At 67.6% G+C, this 22,078-nt stretch overlaps 1 protein-coding gene across 2 annotated transcripts; it reads left to right on the forward strand.

Moving 5' to 3' along the window:
* Positions 1-1,723: 1,723 nt before the first annotated feature.
* GMEB2 (glucocorticoid modulatory element binding protein 2) lies at positions 1,724-21,134 on the forward strand. 2 transcript variants are annotated; one of them, XM_045832979.1, is made up of 10 exons: positions 1,724-4,004; positions 9,626-9,782; positions 11,533-11,630; positions 12,036-12,163; positions 15,601-15,704; positions 16,697-16,854; positions 17,604-17,675; positions 17,914-18,051; positions 18,210-18,332; positions 18,968-21,134. In XM_045832979.1, the coding sequence occupies exons 2-10, from the start codon at positions 9,652-9,654 to the stop codon at positions 19,624-19,626; spliced, it is 1,611 nt and encodes a 536-aa protein (XP_045688935.1). In that variant the 5' UTR covers positions 1,724-4,004; positions 9,626-9,651; the 3' UTR covers positions 19,627-21,134. The 2 variants fall into 2 exon arrangements, with proteins under 2 accessions (XP_045688935.1, XP_045688936.1); XM_045832980.1 differs by lacking the exon at positions 1,724-4,004 and having other exon boundaries at positions 8,909-9,782.
* The last annotated feature ends 944 nt before the right edge of the window (positions 21,135-22,078 follow it).

The following is a 22,078-nucleotide window of genomic DNA, read 5'->3' on the forward strand; positions in this document are numbered from 1 at the left end:
CCCTTTAGTGTGGTCACACAGGGGTCTTTCTGAGACCGCTGGGCCTGTGATGGACGGATACCCTGGGCTGGCCTGTGAGCCTGCGGTCACTGCCTGTGGCCGGAGTGGGGACCGCATGGGATGTGCCCTGGCCTGAGTCTTCGGGGGAGTGGGCGTTCCCCGCCATTCTCTGCCAAGGACCCAAGGGCAGTGGGTACCATGACACCCCCTGCTGACCCCTCCTCCCGGACGTGCTCTCCTTCCGAGAGCCTCCGGCTGCACACCTGTGGGAAGGCCCAGCGGCTGCCGTCCCCCCTGTCCCCCCCGAGCTTTTTGAGCCTGCCCTTAGAGCCCTTTGGAGTTTTGCCCTTCCCGTGCCCACCTGCGGTGCTCCTGGCCGCAGGGTCGGGGCTTTCCAGCTCCACTCCGACCGGGTGTGGCCGGGTGTGAGTGGCAGCCACAGGTGTCCCTTGGGGGGCCCTTAGCAGACAGCAGGAGGCGGGGGCCAGGGTTCCCAAGCCACCTCTCCACTGAGTCCGTCCTTGGCACTCCTGGCTGGCTGGTGGGCCCCTCCGGCCAGCCTGCAGGTCCCACGCCTGGCTCTAGGCCTCTCCCGCCAAGACCTTGCCAGACTGGACTGCTTCCCTCCCGGCGCCTTCAAGGGCGGCTGCCTGTCTGGACGTGAGGGTGGTCTGGTCTTTGACCCGCAGCCCCACCCGCAGTGGGCTTCTTGCTGCAGGGTCCCTGCAGCGGGACTGTCCTCTTGGTAGAAAGCATGAAGGGACAGACTAGAGTCCCTGCAGGACGCAGAGCCGGCGCCTCTGAACCCAGGTGGTTGCAGCCCCCAGTGCCCCGGCCTCCACCCTGAGGAAGCCAGTGGGGGCCCAGCCAGGGAGCAGGTGGGTGCCGGTCCCCTGCATGGGCTTAGGGGGGAGTGGAGGCCCAGGCCCCTCCCTGCCCCCGCCAAGACAGCCTCCGGGAGGGGTGAGGAGCCGGGAGTGGAGCCCGGTGGCGCGCCTGCAGCTGCAGTGGGACGCGGAAGGGACCCGAGGGCTGGGTTCTCTCGGCCGCGGCAGCTCTCAGCGCGGAAGCCTAGTGTAAATGCACCCGTCCCATCCCGTAGTGACAGTGAACTCACAACGAAGTCAAACGAACCATTAAAGGAAAAACCTGTGTGGCTAAGAAACAGTTGCACTGTCCTGGTGTGTGTCCTGCGTCAGCTGGGTGGGGGGTGGGCTTCGGGGCCACCGCCCCTACGTGGGGGAGTGGGGCAGGGCTGGCGGGAGCCCCCACGGAGGCCAGTCCTCAGCTTGTTTTGCCACAGATAGGAATGGTTCCAGGGACAGCGGCAATTTGAGGAAATGAGCGCAATGACACGCAGACCACTGTCCCCTTTGGAGCCCAGGAGACAGTGGGGGTGCGGAGAGGCCTTCCTGCCCCTCCACTGTTGCTGCTGCTGCCGGCTCCCTTCCTCCATCTCCACAAGTGTCACCAGTGTCACTGCAGCGGCTGCACGGCCGCCCGTGTTAGGGATGCACCAGGGCTGCTGAGCAAACTCCAAGGCTTCCGTTTCAGGGACCCGGTACCGCCTTAACAACCCCCGGAGCACCCCCAGAGAGCTTTTCTTACGGGGGTTGCGTGGACCTACCGTTACCGCATTAGGAATTACAACTCAGAAATTTAAAAAAATAGTAATTCATTTAAGCATACTTTTAGCATAAAGTCAAACAATGAAAGTTCCAGCCCCAAAAGCCTGGAACGGTTGAGGTACACGGAAGACATGTGGCTGGAAGAAAAAAGCGTGTTTCAGCAGCTGGCCCTCGACACCAGACCGAGGCTCAGCGAGCCGTTCCTTCGGTCGGCCGAGAGCCTGGACTTCCCGTGCTGTTCAGTCAGCTGCCCGGCCCCTCTCGCCCTGGACAGAATCCCTACCCCCGAGGGGTCCAGGCCAGGGCAGAGCTCAAGGACAGGAGCGCTGGGGGAGCCAGGCCTGTGTCTGTCCCACCTCCTGTCTGGTCTGGAGCCTATGGCATCTGGGGCCAGGGAACGACCCTTTGGTCTCACTGCCTCTCCGGCGTCCAGGGGTTCTCAGGAGAGGGTCCGAAGGCAGTGACTCGTACAGCGACTCGTACGAGGGTTTTCCTCTGCCCTATAACAAACCTGAGTGAAAGTCCCGTCCCCTAGTGACCCGGCACAGGTGGGGCCCCTTCCCATGGGTGCTCCCAGGGAGAAATCAACCCTGTCCAGGATGAACTAGCTCGTCCCACCAGCAAGCAGCGCCCAGTGCTGGGCCCCTGCCTTTTTGGAGACAGAGGAGGTGAGGTTCAGGTGCCGGGCCTGAGTCTGTGCTGCAGTGGAACTTGGAGGCCAGACGTCCCGGTGCTCAGACTCAGGCGGTGGCTGAGGCTCACCGGTCCGGGGCAGCAGGTGCCGGGTGCGGGCAGGATGTCAGTGGCATGGTGCCACATCGCCGGGTCCCCGACACCAGTGCCCTTTGGGGCCTCTGCTGACTTTATATGGTATTTGTGTCCAGAAGCAAACGTGAGGACAGGGAAACTCAGATAAACGAAAGACACAGGCTGAGCACTCCGCTTGAATAACAAGCTCAACAGCTTCATCTTCTCCAAGGAAGGCTGTCCCCATCACTGGTTCAAGCATTCTCTGCCCCACGGGAGACAAGGAAATGCGACAACTCTCCTAATTGTTAACACTGCTGAAACCTCAGCAGTCTTACAGCAGGGGGGTTTGCTCGGAAACTTCCACTGTAGGAACGCCTTCGTTGTCTTCCTGCTGAAGAACGACCGCGGGTTCACCGCTCGGTCCTAAACAAGACATCTGTTTCCGGCCTCTGTTCCCGGTGTGGGAGCACTCAGGCCGGCCCGCAGCCTTTTGTCCCCCGCCCCAGTTTTCCTGCGGCCGCTGGGAGGGGGGGCGGTGATAGGGGCAGATCACAGCAGCTCAGGGGAGGACGCACAGCCTCAGCCACCCTCCGGCCCGGCCCTGCCTACTGGAGCCAGGCAGACTAAGGAATGTGCGGGCGGCGGAAGTCCTCGGGCCAAGAGCGGGTTGTTCGAGACAGCTGCCGCCGGGCTCTGGGGAGGACAGACGGACCTTGCGGACCAGCACTGCGCCTCTCCGACAGCAAGCCCCACTGCACCTGGCTCACAGTCAAAAGCCAGCCATAAAAGCTGAGCGATGCCTCTGCTCCCACGTTTGCAGGGACAAAGAACGAAATCGTCAGAGCGTCCCTAACCCTACATCTAGGTGCCTTTTACGGCTCAGTGATAACGCAGCAACTGAACTTTAGACAATTTTGATTAAACTTAAGTGAGCACGTGTGGCCAGAGGGTCAACCCTCACAGGGGCGCCGTGCCGCACTGCGCAGATTCAGACGTGAAGTCAGGCACTTTTTAAGGCTTACTGCAAGGAATTAAGATGACAATGGCCGGATTCGCACCACACGCGAGGAAGGACGAACAGGCTGGCCGTTCTTTCACTGCAGCCCCCGCCCGCGCCCCCCACGGCGCCTCTCGCCCGCTGCCGGGGACCAGAGGGCTCGCATCGGGTTTGGGTGGCTCACTGTTCACGCACAGTCCGCCCCCTCCGCCCTTAAACAAGTCTCCCTCCGCATTCCCTCCTCGCTCGTACCCACGGAGGGACCCGTCGGCACCGGGTAGGTGAGTGGACGCCCGGCAGGTGCGCCAGCGGGCAGGGGCGGGGCCCCGGGGCCAGCTGCCCCGCGAAGGTACCGCCGCGCACGCGTATCTTGCTCCGCCAGGCCTTATTTCTCGGCACCGCCCGTCTCCGCGGAGCGCCAAGTAAGTCCCCGGGCCCGCCCCTGCTCGTGCGTGCGCGACCCCGCCGCCTGCGTCACTAGGAAGCGCGCGCCCGCGCTGCCGCCGCCGCCGCCGCCGCCGCCGAATCCCCAACAAGGAGCGGAGCCCGCGGCCGCCGCCGCCGCCCCCGCCGCCGGCCTCCGCCGCCCCCCGCCCGCCGGCGCCCGCGCAGGCCCAGCCGCGGCCCAGGTAAGCGCCCGCCGCCCCCCGCGGCGAGGCCTCTCGCTCCGCCGCGCGCCGCCGTCCAGTCAGGGGTCCCTGCGGAGCGTCAGGACGTTACGGCGGGGGGAGGGGAGCGGGGGAGGGGCGGCGGCGCGCGGCGGGCGTCACGGGCGTCACGGGCCCGCGTCAGGCGGCGTCGGCGGCCGCACCCGCCTCCATCTTGCCGGAAGGCGGAGGGCGCAGGGGGTGGCCCTCGGTGTGGCTGCGGGCCCGGCTAGGAGCCGTGTCGCCGCGGGCCTCTCCCCCGCAGGGAACCGAGTCCACGAGGCCCCGGGTGGGAACCGTGTCCCCGCGGAGCTCCTCCCCCGCAGGGAACCGTTTGCCCGCCGGCCCCCTCCCCCGCTGGAAACCGTGTCCCCGCGGGCCCGGGTGGGAACCGTGTCCCCGCGGGCCCGCTGCTGGGAGTGACGTGACCTGCTGTGTGCCGGGTGGACTTTGTGATCCCTCTCGTTGGCCGACTTGTTTCCCTGAACCAGTCTGTTCCTTTGCTGACACTTCAAGTGCAAGTTTTGATGCTATCGGCTTTTCGCTTGTTTTCGGACCCAGAAAAAGCCGCACATGAGTGATGTGAACGGGTTGAGTTCCGGGAAGAGTACCTACCCGGAAACCGCAGTCTGCTCCAGGGTCGTGTACATCAGCTCCCACCCTCTTATTTATTGTCATTTTGCTATAAAAAGCAGTTGACATACGGTGCACCCTCCCACAAGCTCTTAAGTGCACCCGGCAGTGTCCTTAGCCGTAGGTCAGGCTGCACTGTGCACTCCGGGGTGATCGGGTGCAGCTGAAACTTCGGACTCGGATAAAATCGCCCCCCAACTCTGCTCTCCTGCTGTGAGGTGGACTCTCCTAGATCCTCACATAAGTGGGGTCAGGACTTGTCTTTCTGGGTCTGGCCTGTTCCACTTATCGTAATGTCCTCTGGGTCATCATGCTGTCACAAGTAGCAGCATTCCTTCTTTTAAGGCTAACTTATATTCCACTGACACACCACGTTTTCTTTTTTATGACTTTATGTATTTTTAGAGAGAGAGGGGGAGAGAAACATCCACGTGTGGTTGCCTCTCGAGCGCCCCCTACTGAGGACCTGGCTGGTGACCCAGGCATGTGCCCCAACTGGGAATCGAACTGACAATGCCCATGCCACTGAGCCACACCAGTCAGGGCAGATACCTGTTTTCATCTGTTCAGCCACCAGATGACATTCAGGCTGCTTCTACACGTGGGCAACTGTGGGTAATGCTTCCCTGAACGTGGGGTGCAGGTATCTTGATTTCATTTCCTTTGGACAAATGCTCACAAGCAGGATGGCTGGATCATGTGCTAGTTCTATTTTTAATTTTTTGAGGAAACCACCCAATGTTCCATAGTGGCCACATGAGTTGGCGTTCCCACCAACAGGACACAAAATAGTCTCATTAAAGGTAAATCCAGGTGGATTAAATACACCCCAAACATTGCCAATTCAGCAGACTGCTTGTTCAGAAATCATTGCTTCATAGGCAGTGTCTTAAAACCTGTGAGCAGACACACTGGATAGGGGAGGAACTTGCATGTGTGTGCACAAACATGCAGGCATGTCTGTGAACTTAGAACACTTGTAACACTGTTCAGAGGTGAGCCGTCTTGTGCCTGCGCTGGGAGGGGAGGCTGCTCACGGGTCTTTTCAGAGCACGGACGGATTCCTGTGTGCAGGGCTGCGTGCGCAGGTGCCGGTGCGCCTGGCTGGGGCCGGAGCGGGGGCTCCAGTGCCCACCCCGGACCTGGACACAGAGGCCCAGGTGCCCGGGAGGGGCAGGACCAGAGGAACCACCTTCCAGGGCTGCTGCTTCTGACATTTTCTAAGAGAAGCTGGAAATCTAATTTTTTTAATGTGAAATTCGTAAACTTCGAAAACGTCGGCAACTAATCAAACATCTGAGACACAGAGAGGACCCAAGACACTGTGCTTGTCCCTGGTGTGTGACCGCTGCTGTGCCTCGCGGTATTTTCATCCAAGTGTCCACGTAAGAACATCCAGGCCTGTGGAGGATTCTTGTCATAATTCGTTTAAGCCCTGGCTGGTGCGGCTCAGTGGATCAGGCGCCAGCCTGCGAGCCAAAGGGTGGCTGGTTCAATTCCCGGTCAGGGCACATGCCTGGGCTGTGGGCCAGGTTCCCAGTAGGGGCGTGCGAGAGGCAACCGCACACTGACGTTTCTCTCCCTCCCTTCCCCTCTCTCTAAAACTATATAAAATCTTTAAAAAAGTTCATCTGAGGCAAATGGAGGATAAGCCTGGTAGCAGGATCTCAGCAGACGGAGAAAAATGCTTCCCGGAAGTGACAGTGTGCAGCTGCTTCTGTGCGTCTGGGACCAAGGAGGGAGTGGGAGGAGGACTGTGGGGGAGGTGGGGGAGAGCCGGGCGGCGGTGGGCGGGTCAGGGCTCCAGGGGTTCTGTGCTCTGGTTCTGAGAGGTGGCCTGCGGGGTGTGCCGACCTGGCCCTCGGCAAAGACAGACCTCCTACGGCAGAGGTCGCAGGCCGGGGGCGTGAGCACCCACCCTTACCGCTGAGGGGTCTGTGGCCAGACCGCCCGGCCCGGGGAGGCTGCTGCCCACAGACGCCCTGTGTCCTCCTGGAGAGGAGGGTAGCAGTGATGCTGCAGAGGGCAAGGGAAGCCCGGCCTGGACCCGAGACCTGACTGAACACTGGCACTTCCGTCCTGTTTGTATATACCTTGCCCAAGAGTGGTGTGTTTAAGGATTCCACTTATTAACTTTAGAGAGAGGGGAAGGGAGGGAGAAAGAGAAGGGGAGAAACATCAGTGTGTGGTTGCCTCTTGAGCGCCCCCTGCTAGGGACCTGGCCCGAAATCCAGGTGTGTGCCGGGACTGGGAATCGAACTGGCGACCTACTGGTTCACAGGCCAGTGCTCAATCCAGAGTGCCAGGGCCAATAGTTTATTTTTATTGTATTTTTTACATTTATCACCATTTATTTCCATTTATTACCGTTTATCACCCTTATACCCTCTTCCTTCCCAAGAACGATCTTAAAATATTTTCTCATCTTACTTCTAAATTAGTTGGGGCCCAATCTCCACCCGTAAGGAACCCAGCCCAGTGCCGGGGGTGGCGTGAGCTGGGCAGGCGGAGCCAGCGCCCAGGGGAGGGGCCTCGCTCTTTGTCTAAACCGCGGCACGTTCCCGTGGAGTGACTTCACCGCGGTGGCCGTGAGAGGCAGGCTTCCGTTCTGTGTGTTCACACAACTCGGTGAGCTGCGGTTTCGAAGTCGGGGTGAGGACAGCTGCCTGGGGGCTGAGCCCCGGCCTTTCGGCGGCTATCGGTGGGAGCCGAACTCCGGTGGTCCCTGTGGGGCCCCCTTCAGGGAAAGGAGGCGCCTCGGTGAGAGAGCCGAACCCTGCGATGCACGCACCGCAGGTCAGTAATGCCTTCCGAGCAGTTTATTCGTGCAGCTTAGGGCTCGTTGTGTCAGAGCCACAACCTGGAACACAGCCTGTGTGTTGCGCGGCCCGTCTGGCAGCGTCCACGAGTCCCTCCTCGCGGCTTCCAGGGCCGAAAAGCGTCTGCCGTCGGCCTGGAGACTTGGCCCCGCCCCCTGCCGCGCCAGCCCCGCCCCTGTGGGCGGGGCTCCGGCGTCAGCCTGGAAATGGCTCCATGTGTGAGGACCCTCTGAGGTTCTTAAATAGATTTTCCCCCGAATTTTTACACCGCCTGTCCTCCCCTCGCTGCGCCCTCCTGAAGTGAGAGAGGAGGACGCCCGGGCGTCCGGCCACCAGCCCCGGCGTGCGGATGCGTCCAGAGGGACGTGCGCGTGTTTCCGATTGCACGCTCTGACCCTGACCTTCTGGTGGGCCTCGCCCCAGCTCCACTCCCGGCTCGCCTGCAAGGCCAGGGCGCCCGTGGGCTGCTCCCTAGCCCTCCTCGCCTGTCTGGCAAGAAGGCAGCCTTCCTCCGCAGGGTGTCACGCCCCCACGCCTCCGTCCTGCCCTCTCCGGTCACGGTGGAAGTGACGGGCACTGCTGTCCGGTGAGGTGGGCGGTCCGGGAAGCGCTCGCTCCCTTCTCTGGCTCGTCTTGCCCGTGGCTTCCCCCAGGGGCTGTCGGGGCCATTCCTGGTGCGGGAGGGGCAGAGCCCGCAGACACTGCGTCGGCCCCAGACAGAGAAGCCGGGGTCAGCAGGCCTGCCTTCGCTGTCCCCAGCAGACGGTCCTGAGGGTGTCCCAGCGCCAGCAGCAGCAGGCGGTGTGACGTGCAGACACTGGAGGCCCCGCGGTGGCCACTTTTCGAACCGCTCACAGAATCTGGGCGGGTGCGCTCTGGCGGGAGGTCAGGGTCAGGGCGAGTCTGCTGGGGGTGGGGGAAGGTGGGCGCCTCTCCCGAGTGAGCACCCGTGCCAGGCAAGGCGTCCCTGCCCCTCCAGGACTGGGTGGGTGACCTGCAAGATGAAGTTCTGAAAGGGCTGCTTTTCTTTTTTTTAGCAAGTTCTGGTATCCTCCACTTTCTAGCCCGTGTCTAGTCCTAATAAGGCTGCCGGGTCCACCGGCACGGAAGAGTCCGTTTCGTCCCGGCCGAGCGCACACGTTGAGGAACTGCCGTGGACACCACGGCTGCAGGCGTGGCTCAGGGCCGTCGGGACCTCTCACGCTGCCGTGCGGCCGGCCCTGCCGGAGCTCGCTCGCCTCCCAGCGGACACCGTGCACCCACTAGACACGGCCCCCCCAAACCCCAGGACCCTCTGCTCTGCTCTCCATCTGTAGGACTCCAGTGCTCACGCTCACGGCGCTCACGGGCATGGACCCCATGACGCTGGACCCTTGACGCCTGGCTCCCCCGGTGTAGCCCGGTGCCGTGGGGCCCCTCCGCCCTGCGGCAGGCACGGGGTCCCGGTCCCTGGTGACCTGAGTTCTGGTCCCTGTGCACGCAGACTGCGTCTCGTGTGTCCCTCGTCTGGTGATGGGCGTGTGGCAGGTCCCCTTCTTGCGTGTGGGTCCGTGTTAGTCCCGGCTCATGGGCGTTCTGGCCGCTGATGTCTGGAGGGAGGACACTTCCTTCACAGCAGACGCCCAGGCTCCCTCCTGGCTGGTCCTGTGGGCCAGAGACGGGCGCGTCTGCACTGCCTTCTCTGCCTGAGGCCTGCTCGCTGACTTTATTTAGGACAAGGGGAGGGAGGGGGAGACACACTGATCAGTCGCCTCCCGCTTGTGCCCTGACCGGGAATTGAACCCACAACCTGCCGGTTGATGGGACGATGCTCCGGTCCCCTGAGCCACAATGGCCAGGGCTGTGACTGCTCTCTGCAGAGAGAGCCCTGGGGCACGGCCGGGGCCTGGGGGCAGCAGGGAACAGCTGGAGACTCACCTGCCGGGAGCCTGGCCTCCTCCCCGCCACCGCCCTGACTCTGAGTCTCCAGCCCGGGTGCTGGTCCGGGGCTCAGCCCGGGCACCTCAGCCCTCACGCAGGCCGGGGCGGGCGGCCATGCCCCTCCTCGTCAGCAGACCGTGGCCCGGGAGCAGCCCTTCTTGCCGTCACCCCTGTCCGGGTCTCGCTCTGGGACGGGGAGTCGAGCCCGTGCCCTGCCCGTGTCCCCTCTAGGACTGGCCTGAGAGCCCTGCCGAGCCATGGCGACCCCCGACGTCAGCATGCACATGGAGGAGGTGGTGGTGGTGACGACGCCCGACACCGCGGTGGATGGCAGCGGCATGGAGGAGGTCAAGACGGTGCTGGTGACGACCAACCTGGCTGCTCACGGGTGAGGGCGGCCGCACTGGGGGCGCCTGCCAGGCGAGCGGTGGGGACTCCCCTTCGTCAGGGTTGTCCTGGACCCGCCCGGGGTTGGCCGGAGCAGGCGGGCGGCCGGAATGGGGACGTCACATCCCTAGGACAGAGCTGACGCTTGGTCCTTGTCCTTGGTACCCACGTCACCATGGGCATGCAGCTCATCTCCTGAGACGCCTGAGCTTCTCCCGATGAGATGGACAGTAGGGACAATTGGGGACCGTTTTTCAAAGTGGCATTTTAGAGCCAGTATTCCCCCGACACTCCCCGCGGTGACGGAGAGTTTCTTCCCCATCTTCACGGTGCACGTCAGGCAGAACATTGGGAGCTAGCCCGGGAGCGGACCGTTGCACCCTGTGGCGGTCCCCATGGGGGCTGTCTCGTGGTGGCAGGGGGCTCCCCGGTGTCACCTGCGGCTGCCGAGGGGCTGCGCTGGCCGGCCCCCCTGGGCCATCTCTGCCGTGTCTTGTGTGTGGCCCATCCAGACTGACCTCAGCGTGCCACTGGCCGCAAGGGTGGGCTTCAGCCTCCCCACTATCCAGCAGGACGTTTGGAGGACGGTCCCAGACCAGGCACTTCCCCACCCGGGCACTTCCTGTGACGCCTGCAGGACGCCGGGCTGTGGACGCTGCGTGGTCCGAGGGCAGCCCTTCGTGGTGTGGCTGGGTTCTGGCGTCACTGACGGCGCGTCACACCCGGCTCTCGGGCGGCTTGTCTGTGGGTGGGCCTCCCCCAGCGGCTCCTCACATGCTCTGCTGCAAGCTCCAGCCCCGCCCCCAGGACTGGGGAGGGCCCCCGATGAGTCCAGCAGGCCGAGGAGGACTTGGTGGGGAAGGCCGGGCTGCCTGGGCCGGGCGCCCTGGGCGCTGTGAGGAGTCCTTGCCAAAGCCCCTCTCGTGGGCGCCCGGCCCACTGAGCCCCGCCCCGGCACCCGGCCGGTGGGGCATGTCCAGCTCTACGGCGGAGGACTCCCAACCGCAGCCCTGGCCCTGTGGGCCCTGCCGGGGGGTCTGTCTGGGGCCGGTCAGCGTATCCAGAGGACACGGGTCCCAGTCAGCTCGGCTCTGTAGCAAAGAGGGTGTGCGCACACAGCACGCAAGAGGGTGCCCTCTTCCTGCGCCGCCGCGGTGCTGCCCGGCTGCCCTCAGGATCCTCCCAGGGCCTGCGGCTCGCACCAGTGTCCCTGCACCGCCACGCCAGGCACCCGTCTCCAAGGCGCTGGCCCCTGGGGCCCGGCCTGCGCTGCTGCCGCTGCTGTGGCGCCAGCCCCCTGGGCGCAGCGAGGCTCCCTGGTCGCCCACACTTCCCTCACCTCCCTGGGGGGCCCTGTGCAGCCCGGGGTCACCAGGACCCCATCCGGGCAGATACACCCCTACTGCGTGGGATGCGGCGAGGGTGTCTCCATGGACCTGACCCTTGCCTCTAAACTGTGTTTCTTGGTGGTTTCTGGGAGCATGTGGAATCAGCACAATAGGAGCGAGACACTTTATCGAGGAAAGAAGCGGGGGTTTAGAATTCCTGCCGAAGCGCTGGCGGCCCCCACGGCGTGGTGTGCCCGCCCCACTTGCCAGGCGCTGGTGGGCGCCTGGGGCCCTGCTGTGAGCAGAGCAGACCGCTGGCAGGGACGGCTGCCGGCAGAGGTCCCCTGCCCCGCAGGGGCGCTGGGCCCCTGGACCGGACTGGACGGGGCCATCGGCTCGCTGACGCCCCCACGTCCCCCGCAGGGGCGACCTGAGCGAGGACAACATGGAGACGGAGAATGCGGCGGCCGCGGCCGCAGCCGCCTTCACAGCGTCCTCGCAGCTCAAGGAGGCCGTGCTAGGTAGGCGCCTGCGCCTGCAGGTCTGCCCGGGGGGTGGGGGGCCGGGTGCGGGGGAGCCCCGCACTGCGGCTCGCCCGTCGTGACGTCCTGAGTGGGCGTGGAAGGTCCTCAGAACCCTTCCCCCTGGAGGCCTCAGCACCCCTCGGACCACCACGAGTGGGCTTCTGGGAGCTGCTCCAAGTGGGGTGTCCCTCCCTCTGTGTCCCCGGTGGCTCTTCGGGGGCCCGCAGTTTCAGGGCCCTGGCTGCACCCTGCCTGGCCGGCCCGGCCCTGCCTGCGGCCTGAGCTCTGGGTTCTCGCGGCACCTGCGCACCTGCGCTCCGGCGGGAAGGGCCCTGGGGTGGCTGTGACCGACTCTCTGTCTCACCCTCTCACCCTCTCCCCGTCCGTGCCCCTGGTGAGAAGTGAAGGTGACTGAGGAGGGGGAGAACCTGGAGGCCGAGATCTTGTACCCCATCACCTGTGGGGACAGCAGAGCCAACCTGATCTGGAGGAAGTTTGTGTGCCCCGGCATCAACGTGAAGTGTGTGCAGGTGAGGGTCTCGACGCGGCCAAGCCACAGGCCTGCGTGCTGGCTGGGGGGGGGGGGGCGGTTCTCCCAGGGCAGCTGCCGAGAGGCCCAGAAAGGGAGCTCCCTGCTCCCGGGGGCATGACCTGTGCGGGGGCCGTCCCGGAGGCCGGTGTCCAGGGCTCGAGGGCAGAGGAGGAGCAGCCTCCAAGGACGGGTGAGACGCGCTAAGGGCACGAGGAAGAGCCGCCCTGTTACGGGGGCAGGGGCGGGGGCAGAGCGGGTGCCCCGAGGCGGGCCACGGGCCACGGGGGAGGGGCAGGCGAGGTCTGGGAGAGAGGACCGTGGGCCTGAGAGCCCCCGTGAAGGAGGGAGGCGGCCCGTCGCCCAGGAGACTGGGGTCCCAGGCTGCGCGAACAAGCCGCGGGCCCCGGTCCGGGGGCCGGCCGCCGCTCCCTGCGGGACAGACGGGCGTCAGCGTGGCTCAGGCCGGCGGGGCCCCAGCCCGGGGGGAGAGCGCCAGCGAGCCCACATGGCCGCGGAGCACCCCGTGACGCCCGCATCGAGCACACGGCCGGCAGGAAGGCTCCAAGCCGGACAGCCAGCCTCACCTGCAGGGGTGGCGGGCCCGTGAGTGGCCGGTGACGGCCTCACATCAGAATGCTGCCACCGACGAGGACAGCGAGACCCGCCCCGGGAGCTCACGGCAGGCAGGAATTCCGGCTGCTCACGGGAAGACACCAGACAGACGCTGGGGGACGGTCCGCAGCGGAGCTGACCGTGCGCTGTGCGCATCCCGTCACGATGCCCGGTGCCGCTCCAGGTCCGGCCCTCCCGCCGTCGGTGGGCCTGCGTGCTGACGGGGGCCAGGCGGGAGGGCCACGCGGTGTTCCTGGGCGTCGGACGGGCTCTGTGGGCAGACCTGGCCGCAGGACGCAGACGGGAAGCACGTCTGGGCTCGACGCCAACAAACAGGCTCCTGGAGACCGGCCCCGGCGGGGTGAGGGCGAGGGAGGCCACCCTGGGCGCGGCGGCGCACACGCATGCCAAGTTCCCGAGGAGCGTTTCCGGCCAGACACGTCCGCAGGCCCCTCCGGGGTGGCCAGGGAGACCGTCCGGTGTCTCGGTGGAAGTGAGACGCCCGACCGTGCCCACCAGCAGCTCCTCGGGGCAGCGCAGGCACCGCTCCCTCCCGCCGTCTCCCAGGGCGCTGACCTCTTCGAGCAGGAGGCTGGTCCGGGGCCTTTGCAGCCCTCCAGGGAATGAGGCTGTCCCCGGAGAGAGAGTTTCGTGAAGACCTGGACAAGTGGAAGTGTGCAGGGGCAGAGTCCACCGGGGACTGCGGTGGGCGGTGAGCCTGAACGCCCCAGCCGGGCGGCGGCCGTGTCTGCCCGGCCGTCAGGCACGGAACGCGGTCTCGTGCTGCCCTGAGGGAGGACCTTGTCTTCTGCTCGCTCTGGATGCTTCTTGTCCAGTGTGGCTGCCAGCTGCCGCACTGGGAGCAGTGCTGGTCGGAAGTGACTGTCTGCTTCTCCGGAAGGGGCTCGCAGCAGAGGACCCCCCATCCCGCCAGACTCACAGCGTCACCTCCTCGGGCGCGACTGGCCCCGGCGTGGCTGGTGTGGTGGCTTCCGCCTGTGGCACGGTGGCGCCGGTGTGTCCTCGCCCGTCACGGTTGTTTGAAGACGGACCGGCTTGGTGGTCGTGTGCAAGCAGAGGACCGTGTGCCCGGAGGCGTGTCGAGAAGGCTCTTCCCTCTCAACGTGGGCCCACCAGCCACGCAGTCAACGACACCACGCTGGTGCGGGTGGTTTTCAGCGCGTGGTCTGCGTGTGCGGAGCGAGCCGGCCCTCTCCCGCGGGGCAGGACGCTGCTGATGCTCCCGACCACTGTCCCGCGGGACCGCTGCCACCTGCAGCCGGTCCGTGCACCCGCCCAGCACCGTCCGGCGGGAAACTCCGCACACCACCCCCGACACGTCCGCTCTGTCGCAGCGCCTTCTCCCCGCACCGCACCAGGCTTTTTGCATTTCAGTTGCGTTTTTACCTTTCTTGAAATAACAAAGCCAAACATGCCGAAAACGTGGCGTATTTTCTTCCATCTTCAGCATTAAAGTGGTGGCACAAGGACACGCCGGCCCTGATTTCTCGGTGCGCGCTGGCGGCACAGCTGGCAGGCTGCCGTCTCACAGAGCTTTTTCAGACGGAGTTGCAGACAGCTGGCCGCAGCTGCAGCTCAGGCCGCATGTGCGTCCGGTGGCCGCAGGCCAGTCTCCTCGGTCTTTGGTGCCGGGGAGTTTGTGGAGAGTCTTGGCCTGGACCGCGGCCAGCTTATGGGGGGAAAAGGGACGAACTTTTTGGCCAACCGAAAAGAAGACCCGAACACCTCAAGGAATGCCATGCACTGCAGTAAAGGAGAGCTCGCCACCCCAGCAAAGAGACATGAAAACAAGGCGGACCATTCCTCCCCCCCCACCGGGGGCTCCAGCTCGGGGTCCGGGCCGGCCTGTGTCCGGGCCAGCGGCCCGACGGAGCTCTGGGTGGGGGAGGCGCGGGAGCAGAGGAGCAGGCACGGTGGGGAGCGGAGCGGAGCGTGCCGGACGCTGCAGCACCGAGGCCGCATCTCAGGGAGGCTCCAGCAGGGGGCCGACACGTGGCCGCGGGTCGGCAGCGGTGTGAGCGCGGGACCGCGCGTCTCCCTGGACTCGGAGAGAAAGGGCAGCCGCTCAGGGGAGTCGGGGGAGGGCCCCTTGGCCGGAGTCCCGGGCTGGCCGCACGGGCCGGGACCCACCACGAGTGATGGAGGCAGAGCTGGGGCGCCCTGTGACCGCCGGCGGCTGGGTGGTCTGGGCTGCACCTGAGGCAGACGGCAGGGCCCCCGGCCAGCGTCCCGGTCCGCCGAGACCCGCTGCCGCACCCGCCCTGGCCTGCTTGTTCCCGAGCGAACGCGGTCTCGTCTTGCTCCCCTGGGTGCAGGGCTGCCCCTTGAGGGGGCCGAACGGGACGGTGGACCTTTCCGGGCTGCCTGCGTTCCGGCCGTGGGGGCACCGGCGGGCCCAGGGCCTGGGGCAGGGAGGGCCGTCCCTGCCCCACCACGGGCGTGTGTGTGCCACTGGGGGGCGGTGGGGGTGGAGGGTGGGCCGGCGTGGCTCTCTCCACGTCGGGTCCCGTGTTGCGCTGGTGTGGGCGTCCGTGGTGAGACGTGCCGACCCTGTCTGGGCGTGTGCCCGCAGCATGTCCCTCCCGGCGGCTGCAGGAGGCCAGCCCCGTGCAGGCAAGGGGGCCACACCCGGTCTCGCCTGGGCCCGTGTGGGACTGAAGGCAGGCCCGGGGCTCCTCTGCCTCGGCCACAGCCGCCCCCAGCCGCGCTCCGGACCCCGCACCTGTCAGGCGGGACGTGTCAGGCGGGAGCGGGAGGTGGCGGGAGGCGCGCCCTGACCGCTCTGCTCTGTCCCCTCCACAGTACGACGAGCACGTCATCAGCCCCAAGGAGTTCGTGCACCTGGCCGGCAAGTCCACCCTGAAGGACTGGAAGAGGGCCATCCGGATGAACGGCATCATGCTCAGGTGGGCGTCTGCGGGGCGGGGCCGTGCCAGGGGCCCCTCCCTGGCGGGGACGCACAAGTGCCACTTTTCCCAGGTTTGGGGGCGTGAGCGGGAGGCTTGTCTGGGCCGCGAGGAGAGCCGGCACTGTCCCCTGCCACCGGATGCCATCCGACCCGTAGCTTCTCTCGTCCCCTCCTGCGGCCCCCCCCCCAGCTCCCCTGGAGGCCCGGCGGCCGGCCACAGGGAGTGCTCCAGGAGCGGCACGGAGCGCCCGCCCGTCCCAGCCGGCCTTCCTGGCGGCATGTGCCGAGAGCGCGGGTCCGTGGCCCGCGGTGCCTGTGTGGCCGGTCCCTCGCTTGGCGGCCCCCGGGGCTCCGCTCTTCCGCGTGGGGCTCTCGGCAGCGCCAGCCTCCCGACCCCTTCGGACCCGAGGCTTCACGTGCGCAGGCCCGGGACGTTCCGGCGTCTCCTGCTCTGGCGCCTCCACCAGCCCTCGCTGGAAGGGGCGCCCCCGTGGGTCCGACCCCGCCCTCCGCCCGGCGGCCCCCAGAGGTGTGTCCGGCGGTGTCCGCACTGCGCCAGGCCGCTTCACTGTGGACAGGCTGCAGTCCTCCCTGCCCCGACCCAGAGGGGCGGACCCTGCTCCTGCTGCCCCCTTGCCGCTGCGGGGGCGCGACCCGGGCCGGTCACTCTCTGTGGGAGCTGCAGCCTGGGAGGCGCGAGGCCCAGGTCCGGGGCCCTGCAGCCCCCGAGCCTCCTGCCTCCTGCCCCCGAGCAGGCGGAACACGGAACTCAGCGGCCCGCTCCACCCTCTGCGGGTCCCGGTTTCCCAGACGGTGTCCGCGTGTCGGGGCTGCCGTGAGGCCCCGCCCAGTGTGGCCAGTGACCAGAGCAGCCAATGAGGACTCCTGGGGGCGGGGCCGGAGTGCAGTGGGTGTGGCCTCGGTCACCGGCGAGAGGCCCACGCAGCTCGGCCCGCCGCAGCTCGGCCGCCGCCCTGTCTCCGTCCGCAGGAAGATCATGGACTCCGGGGAGCTGGACTTCTACCAGCACGACAAGGTCTGCTCCAACACCTGCCGCAGCACCAAGATCGACCTGTCGGGCGCCCGCGTGCCCCTGAGCAGCCCCACGTCGGCCGAGTACCTCCCGCTCACGCCCGCTGCGGCCGACGGTACACGCCTCGCCGCACCCCCCCCCCCCCCCCCCGTGTCGCCCGCCCCCCAGCTGGAGGTGGGCCGCCTCCTGCCACTGCGCAGGCGGCAAGCGGGAGCCTCCGCTTCGGCGGCAGGATGACTCAAGCCCCTCTCCTCCCCAAGCCACTGTTGTGGTAAAACCTAGAGACTCCTAGGGGCAGTGAGTGCGGAATGACAGCCCGCGTGGGCTGCCGGCAGCTCTGGCCGTGGGGTGTCCCCGTGTCCCCACGCAGCTGCCCCCGGGGGACTGCGCCCCCTGCCTTCCTGCCCCGGGGCTCCGGCAGCCGCCGTGGCGACACTCCCTCGGGGCGGGCAGACGCCCCGCGCAGCCCAGGTTCCCCGGAGCCCGAGCGAGGGTGCTGCTGGGGATTGGGGCCGGAGGTCCCCTCGGGTTGCCTGCACTGTCCCCGCGTGGGCGGCCTGGGCGGGCTGTGAGTGGCGGGGGCCTTGGCTGAAGCCGGGCACGTGCTGGAGGCCGGGCGGCGGCACGGCTCGCCCTCGCCCACCCTGGGGCCGGTGTGGAGGGGTGGGCCCCGGGCCCCGGGCACGGGGGTTCCTGTCGGCTCCTCTGCCCCGTGGGTGCCTGCAGGGCCTGCGAGGAGGCCGGTGACGTGTGTGGCGGCGGGTCCCCCCCGGCTCCGGGGCACCGTCCGTGGGCTTCGTGTGCCCAGGCAGAGGACGCTTCGGGGCGAGGCGGGCGGGCTCACCTGCCTCTGTCTCGTTGCAGTGAACGGGTCTCCCGCCACCATCACCATAGAGACCTGCGAGGACCCCGGCGACTGGACCACGGCCATCGGAGGTGCGGGCTCCCTCCCCTGGGCGGGGTCCAAGTGGGGGGCCGTGCCCACGGGGGCTCAGGTGCTCGGGGGCTGCGTCCCCGCCAGGCTGCCCCCCTGGCCACCTCAGGCCCCACTCGGGGGGGTGCCGGCGACCCCCAGAACTGTGTCCTCCGGGGGTCTGTCGCTCCCCCCGTGGTTTGAAGCCCCCGGCGGGCCCGGGAAGGACGGCCCGTCTCTGAGCCTCTCCTCCCTTCGCAGACGACACGTTCGCCTTCTGGCGGGGGCTCAAGGACGCCGGACTGCTGGACGAGGTCATCCAGGAGTTCCACCAGGAGATGGTGGAGACCATGAGGGGCCTGCAGCAGCGGGTGCAGGACCCGCCCCTGCAGCTCCGAGGTGAGGCCGTGGCCGCCGGCCCTTCCTGCAGAGCGGGGCCGGGGCTGGGCTGGGCTGGCGGCGGGCGCCAGGGGCTCCTCTGTGGGGGGCGGGGGGCGGGGGGCAGCCAGTCCTGCTGCTCCAGCGCCCCTAACCCGCCCCCCCGCCCCGGCCCGCAGACGCTGTGCTGCTGAACAACATCGTGCAGAACTTCGGCATGCTGGACCTGGTGAAGAAGGTGCTGGCCAGCCACAAGTGCCAGATGGACCGCTCGCGGGAGCAGTACGCCCGAGACCTGGCTGGTGCGCGGGGGCGCCCGCCGACCGAGTGGGACAGGAGGGCCCCGGTGCAGGGCGTGGCCTGACACTTGGACCACGCTGGGGCGGGCGGGGGCGGGTCCCGCTGCGTGGGCGCTCACGGGCGGGCGCGGCAGGGACGCGTGGGGGGCAGGCCGCGACCCCGAGCCTGCTGCGGCCAGCTGTGCCCGTCCTCCTCTGCGCCTCCCCGGGGTCTGGGCTCACGGGTATGCGTGTGTGTGCGTGTGTGCCTGTGTGTGCCCGTGTGTGGCCGTGTGCGTGTGTGTGCCCGTGTGGCTGTGTGTGCCTGTGTGTGCCCGTGTGCGTGTGCGTGCCCATGTGCGTGTGTGTGCCCGTGTGCGTGTGTGTGCCCGTGTGTGCCCGTGTGCATGTGCGTGCCCGTGTGCGTGTGCATGCCCGTGTGCGCCCGTGTGCGTGCCCGTGTGCGTGTGTGTGCCCGTGTGCGTGTGCGTGCCCGTGTGCGTGTGTGTGCCCGTGTGCGTGTGCGTGCCCGTGTGCGTAGAACAGGCTGGCTCCACCTGCTCTTCCAACCTCGGTCCTGCCTCAGGTCACGAGAGCAGCTCTGTGGGCGCCATGTGGGTGGGTCAGGGTGTGACGCGCTGTCCCCGCCGTCCCCGCAGCCCTGGAGCAGCAGTGTGACGAGCACCGCCGGCGGGCCAAGGAGCTCAAGCACAAGTCCCAGCACCTCAGCAACGTGCTCATGACGCTGACGCCCGTGGCCCTGCCGCCCCCCGCCAAGCGGCCGCGGCTCGCCAGGGCCGCATCCGGGCCGGCCGCCATCGCCTCGCAGGTGCTCGCCCAGTCCGCCCAGATCGCCCTCAGCCCCGGCGTGCCCGTCTCCCAGCTGACCGGCGTGCCGCTCGGCAAGGTGGTGTCCGCCCTGCCCGCCCCTGCGCTGGCCAAGAGCTGCCCCCAGGTGGCCCCCGCCAGCTCCCCAGCCTCGCCGCTGCTCGGGGGCTACACGGTGCTGGCCTCCTCAGGCACCTCCTTCCCCGGCACGGTGGAGATCCACCCGGACGCGTCCAGCCTCACGGTCCTGAGCACGGCCGCCGTGCAGGACGGCAGCACGGTGGTCAAGGTGGTCAGCCCCCTGCAGCTGCTCACCCTGCCCGGCCTGGGCCCCGCCCTGCAGAACGTGGCCCAGGTGTCCCCTGGGGGGAGCACCATCGTGACAGTGCCCACGGGGGCCGTGGAGAGCGCCGTGGTGGCCTCGGGACCGGAGGAGCACACGGCCACCATCGAGGTGGCCACCGTGGCCGAGGGCCAGGAGCACAAGTAGCCGCTGCTGGAGGCGAGGCCCTTCGCGGGCAGGGGCCGGCCCCGTCCTCGGGGCGCGGCGAGTCCGCGGGGCTGCCGAACCAAAGAGAGGAGACGCCCGAAGGGGCGCGAGGAGGGAGAGGGGCCGCCGGCAGCAGCGGCCCGGGACGCCCGCCGGGCCCCGCACTCCAAACCTCCTCCTTGTTTTCTCGGAAACGTATTTTTCCATCTGTTGCTTACGAACACTGTTTACACGCCGGCCCGGCCAGGAGCCAGACGGGAGGGCGCGGCCCGCGCGGCCGGGGGCACGTCACTAGCACATGTCTTGGGGACCGACCCCGAGGGTGGAAAGCCGTGGATCCTATGGATTTGGTTTCTTCCCACAGTTTTCTGTAGGTTTAGTGCGGCTGGCACTCTGCACCGGCCCCGGCGCGGGCGCGGGCGGCGTGTCGGGTCGGCGTGGGCTCGGGCCCGGGGCCGTCCCGGGGTCTGGGGTGCGGGCCTGGGCAAACCCGCCTGCGTCGAGGGGCGGGGGCCCCCCTGCGCACGAGCTCCCCCAAGCCCGCCCGCCTGCGGACGCCCGGCGCTCAGGGGCCGCCCCCACGCACCGTGGGGCCTTCCCATGAATTCTTTAGCCGGCTTCTAGGAAGAGTCAGATTTATAGTGTTTTCAACCCAAACCATGCTGAGTGCCTAGGCTTCCGGAATCCGCCCTGGATTCCAGAGGGTTTTGTACAAAGCGGCTGTCGGGACGGCCTGTGTGAAGGTGACCACGTGCTGGAGGTCCCGGCACTCAGGTCCCAGGGTGGGACTGCTGAGACAGGCCCCGCCTGGGACCTCCGGCCCCCCGGGGGCTGTGCCCACTGCTCCGGGGGGGGATGTGGCTGCCCAGAGGGCACAGCCAGGGCCAGCGCCAGTCACGGTGGGCACCCAGAGGCTCGCTGACGGGCTGTTGGGGGCCACCCGCGGCTCTGACTCCAGCAGGGCCCCTGGGACGGCTCCAGCCCCTCGGGCACCGGGGCCCGGGGGCCGGGGCGTGTGGCCCGCTAGGACCCTTCTCCGGGTCCCCACCTCGGGGAGGACCCGCCTGCATTTTGAAGGGAACTGGGACCTGACCGTCCGTCCTTCCATCTGTCCAGCGCCCCGGCCCCACCTCAGTGGGCCCCGCCCTGCGCCCCACCGCTGAGGCCGCCTCCGTTTCCTCTGTTACGTGTTTCTGTTCGCTGTTCACGGGTCCGCTGGTGCCGGCGTGGTGTTTGCTCTCGTTTGCGTCCGCACTTCTTCGCGGGTGCGTCCCGACGGAGTCTCGAGGTCCCTTCGGGGGCAGCGTGGGCCCTGCTGGTGCGGGCATGCCCCGCTGGTCCCCAAGTGCACCAGCCTCGTTTGCCGAAAACCGCCCCCGGCCGGGTCAGAGCCAGACTCGCCCACCCACCGGCCCCCCGGGCCCCCGACCAGCCCTGGGGGTGCACTGCAGAGCCATACACGCGGAGCCCCCGCCCAGCCCCGCACCCCGGTGCACAGGGCCCGCCCTCCCCCCTCCCCCCTCCTGGGGCCCCGCTGGGCTGCGGGGGGGGGGGGGCTCTGCACCGGCCCGGCCCCTCCCCCGGCCGGATGGGCTTGGTTTTCCTCACTGGTGCTCAGAGGCCGCCCAGGGACCCGGGCGTCTGAGTTTCACTTTGTACGTTGTTTTGCAAGTATCTGCCTGGTACTTTGACTTAAAATAAAAACACGTTTCGTAACCCGTGTCTGTGTCTCGTGAGGAAGGGCGTGCCGGCCCCGGCTGCTCCGACACCTGCTTGGGAGGAAGTGGTGTGCGGGCCGGCCCCCGTCACGGCTGTTTCCTCGTCCCACCGCCGTCCCCTCCAAGGCAGCGGCCACAGCGGGGGGGCATGTCCTCCCACACCTGAAAGTGTCCCATCCAGCCTGCACCGTGCAGCACGGCGTCCCCCCTGCCAGAGCCTCGGGGTGCCCTGTGCCGCGGAGAGGGGCAGGCAGTGATGGCTGAAGGGGTTGTAGGTCCCTGTGTCCGTCTGGTCTGGCGCCCTCGGCACTGCCCCGGCCCGGGGGGGAGACCCCACCACACCCGGGGGGCTCCTCCGTCCCAGAGCCCATGCACAGCGGACCAGCCGAGCCAGGAGAGGAGGCTGTCCCGGGCAGGAGGGGGCCTGAGGACAGAGGTGGGGTCTCAGGAGGCTGGCTGGAGCGGCTGGACGGGTGGTGTGCCCCTAGAATTGCCAGGGGCGGACGCGGGTGAGCCCCTCGCTCACTGCAACTGAGGTTGTGCTTGGCGAAGCGCTGCCCCGGCTCAGAGGGCGGGTTTGCGGGGGGGCCACTGCATCCAGCTCTGGGACCGGGCGGTGAGGCCCAGCGCAGCACAGTGTCCACCTCCAGAGTCCCAGCCCGGGGGCCCGGTCGCAGGGCAGGGGCCTGCATCCCTGCTCGCCTGGGGGCTGCGGGCTGTGGCGCCTGCCAGGT

The sequence above is a fragment of the Phyllostomus hastatus genome, unplaced genomic scaffold (assembly GCF_019186645.2).
Source record: "Phyllostomus hastatus isolate PE091 unplaced genomic scaffold, TTU_PhHast_1.1 phas_contig_17, whole genome shotgun sequence".
Lineage (NCBI taxonomy): Eukaryota > Metazoa > Chordata > Mammalia > Chiroptera > Phyllostomidae > Phyllostomus > Phyllostomus hastatus.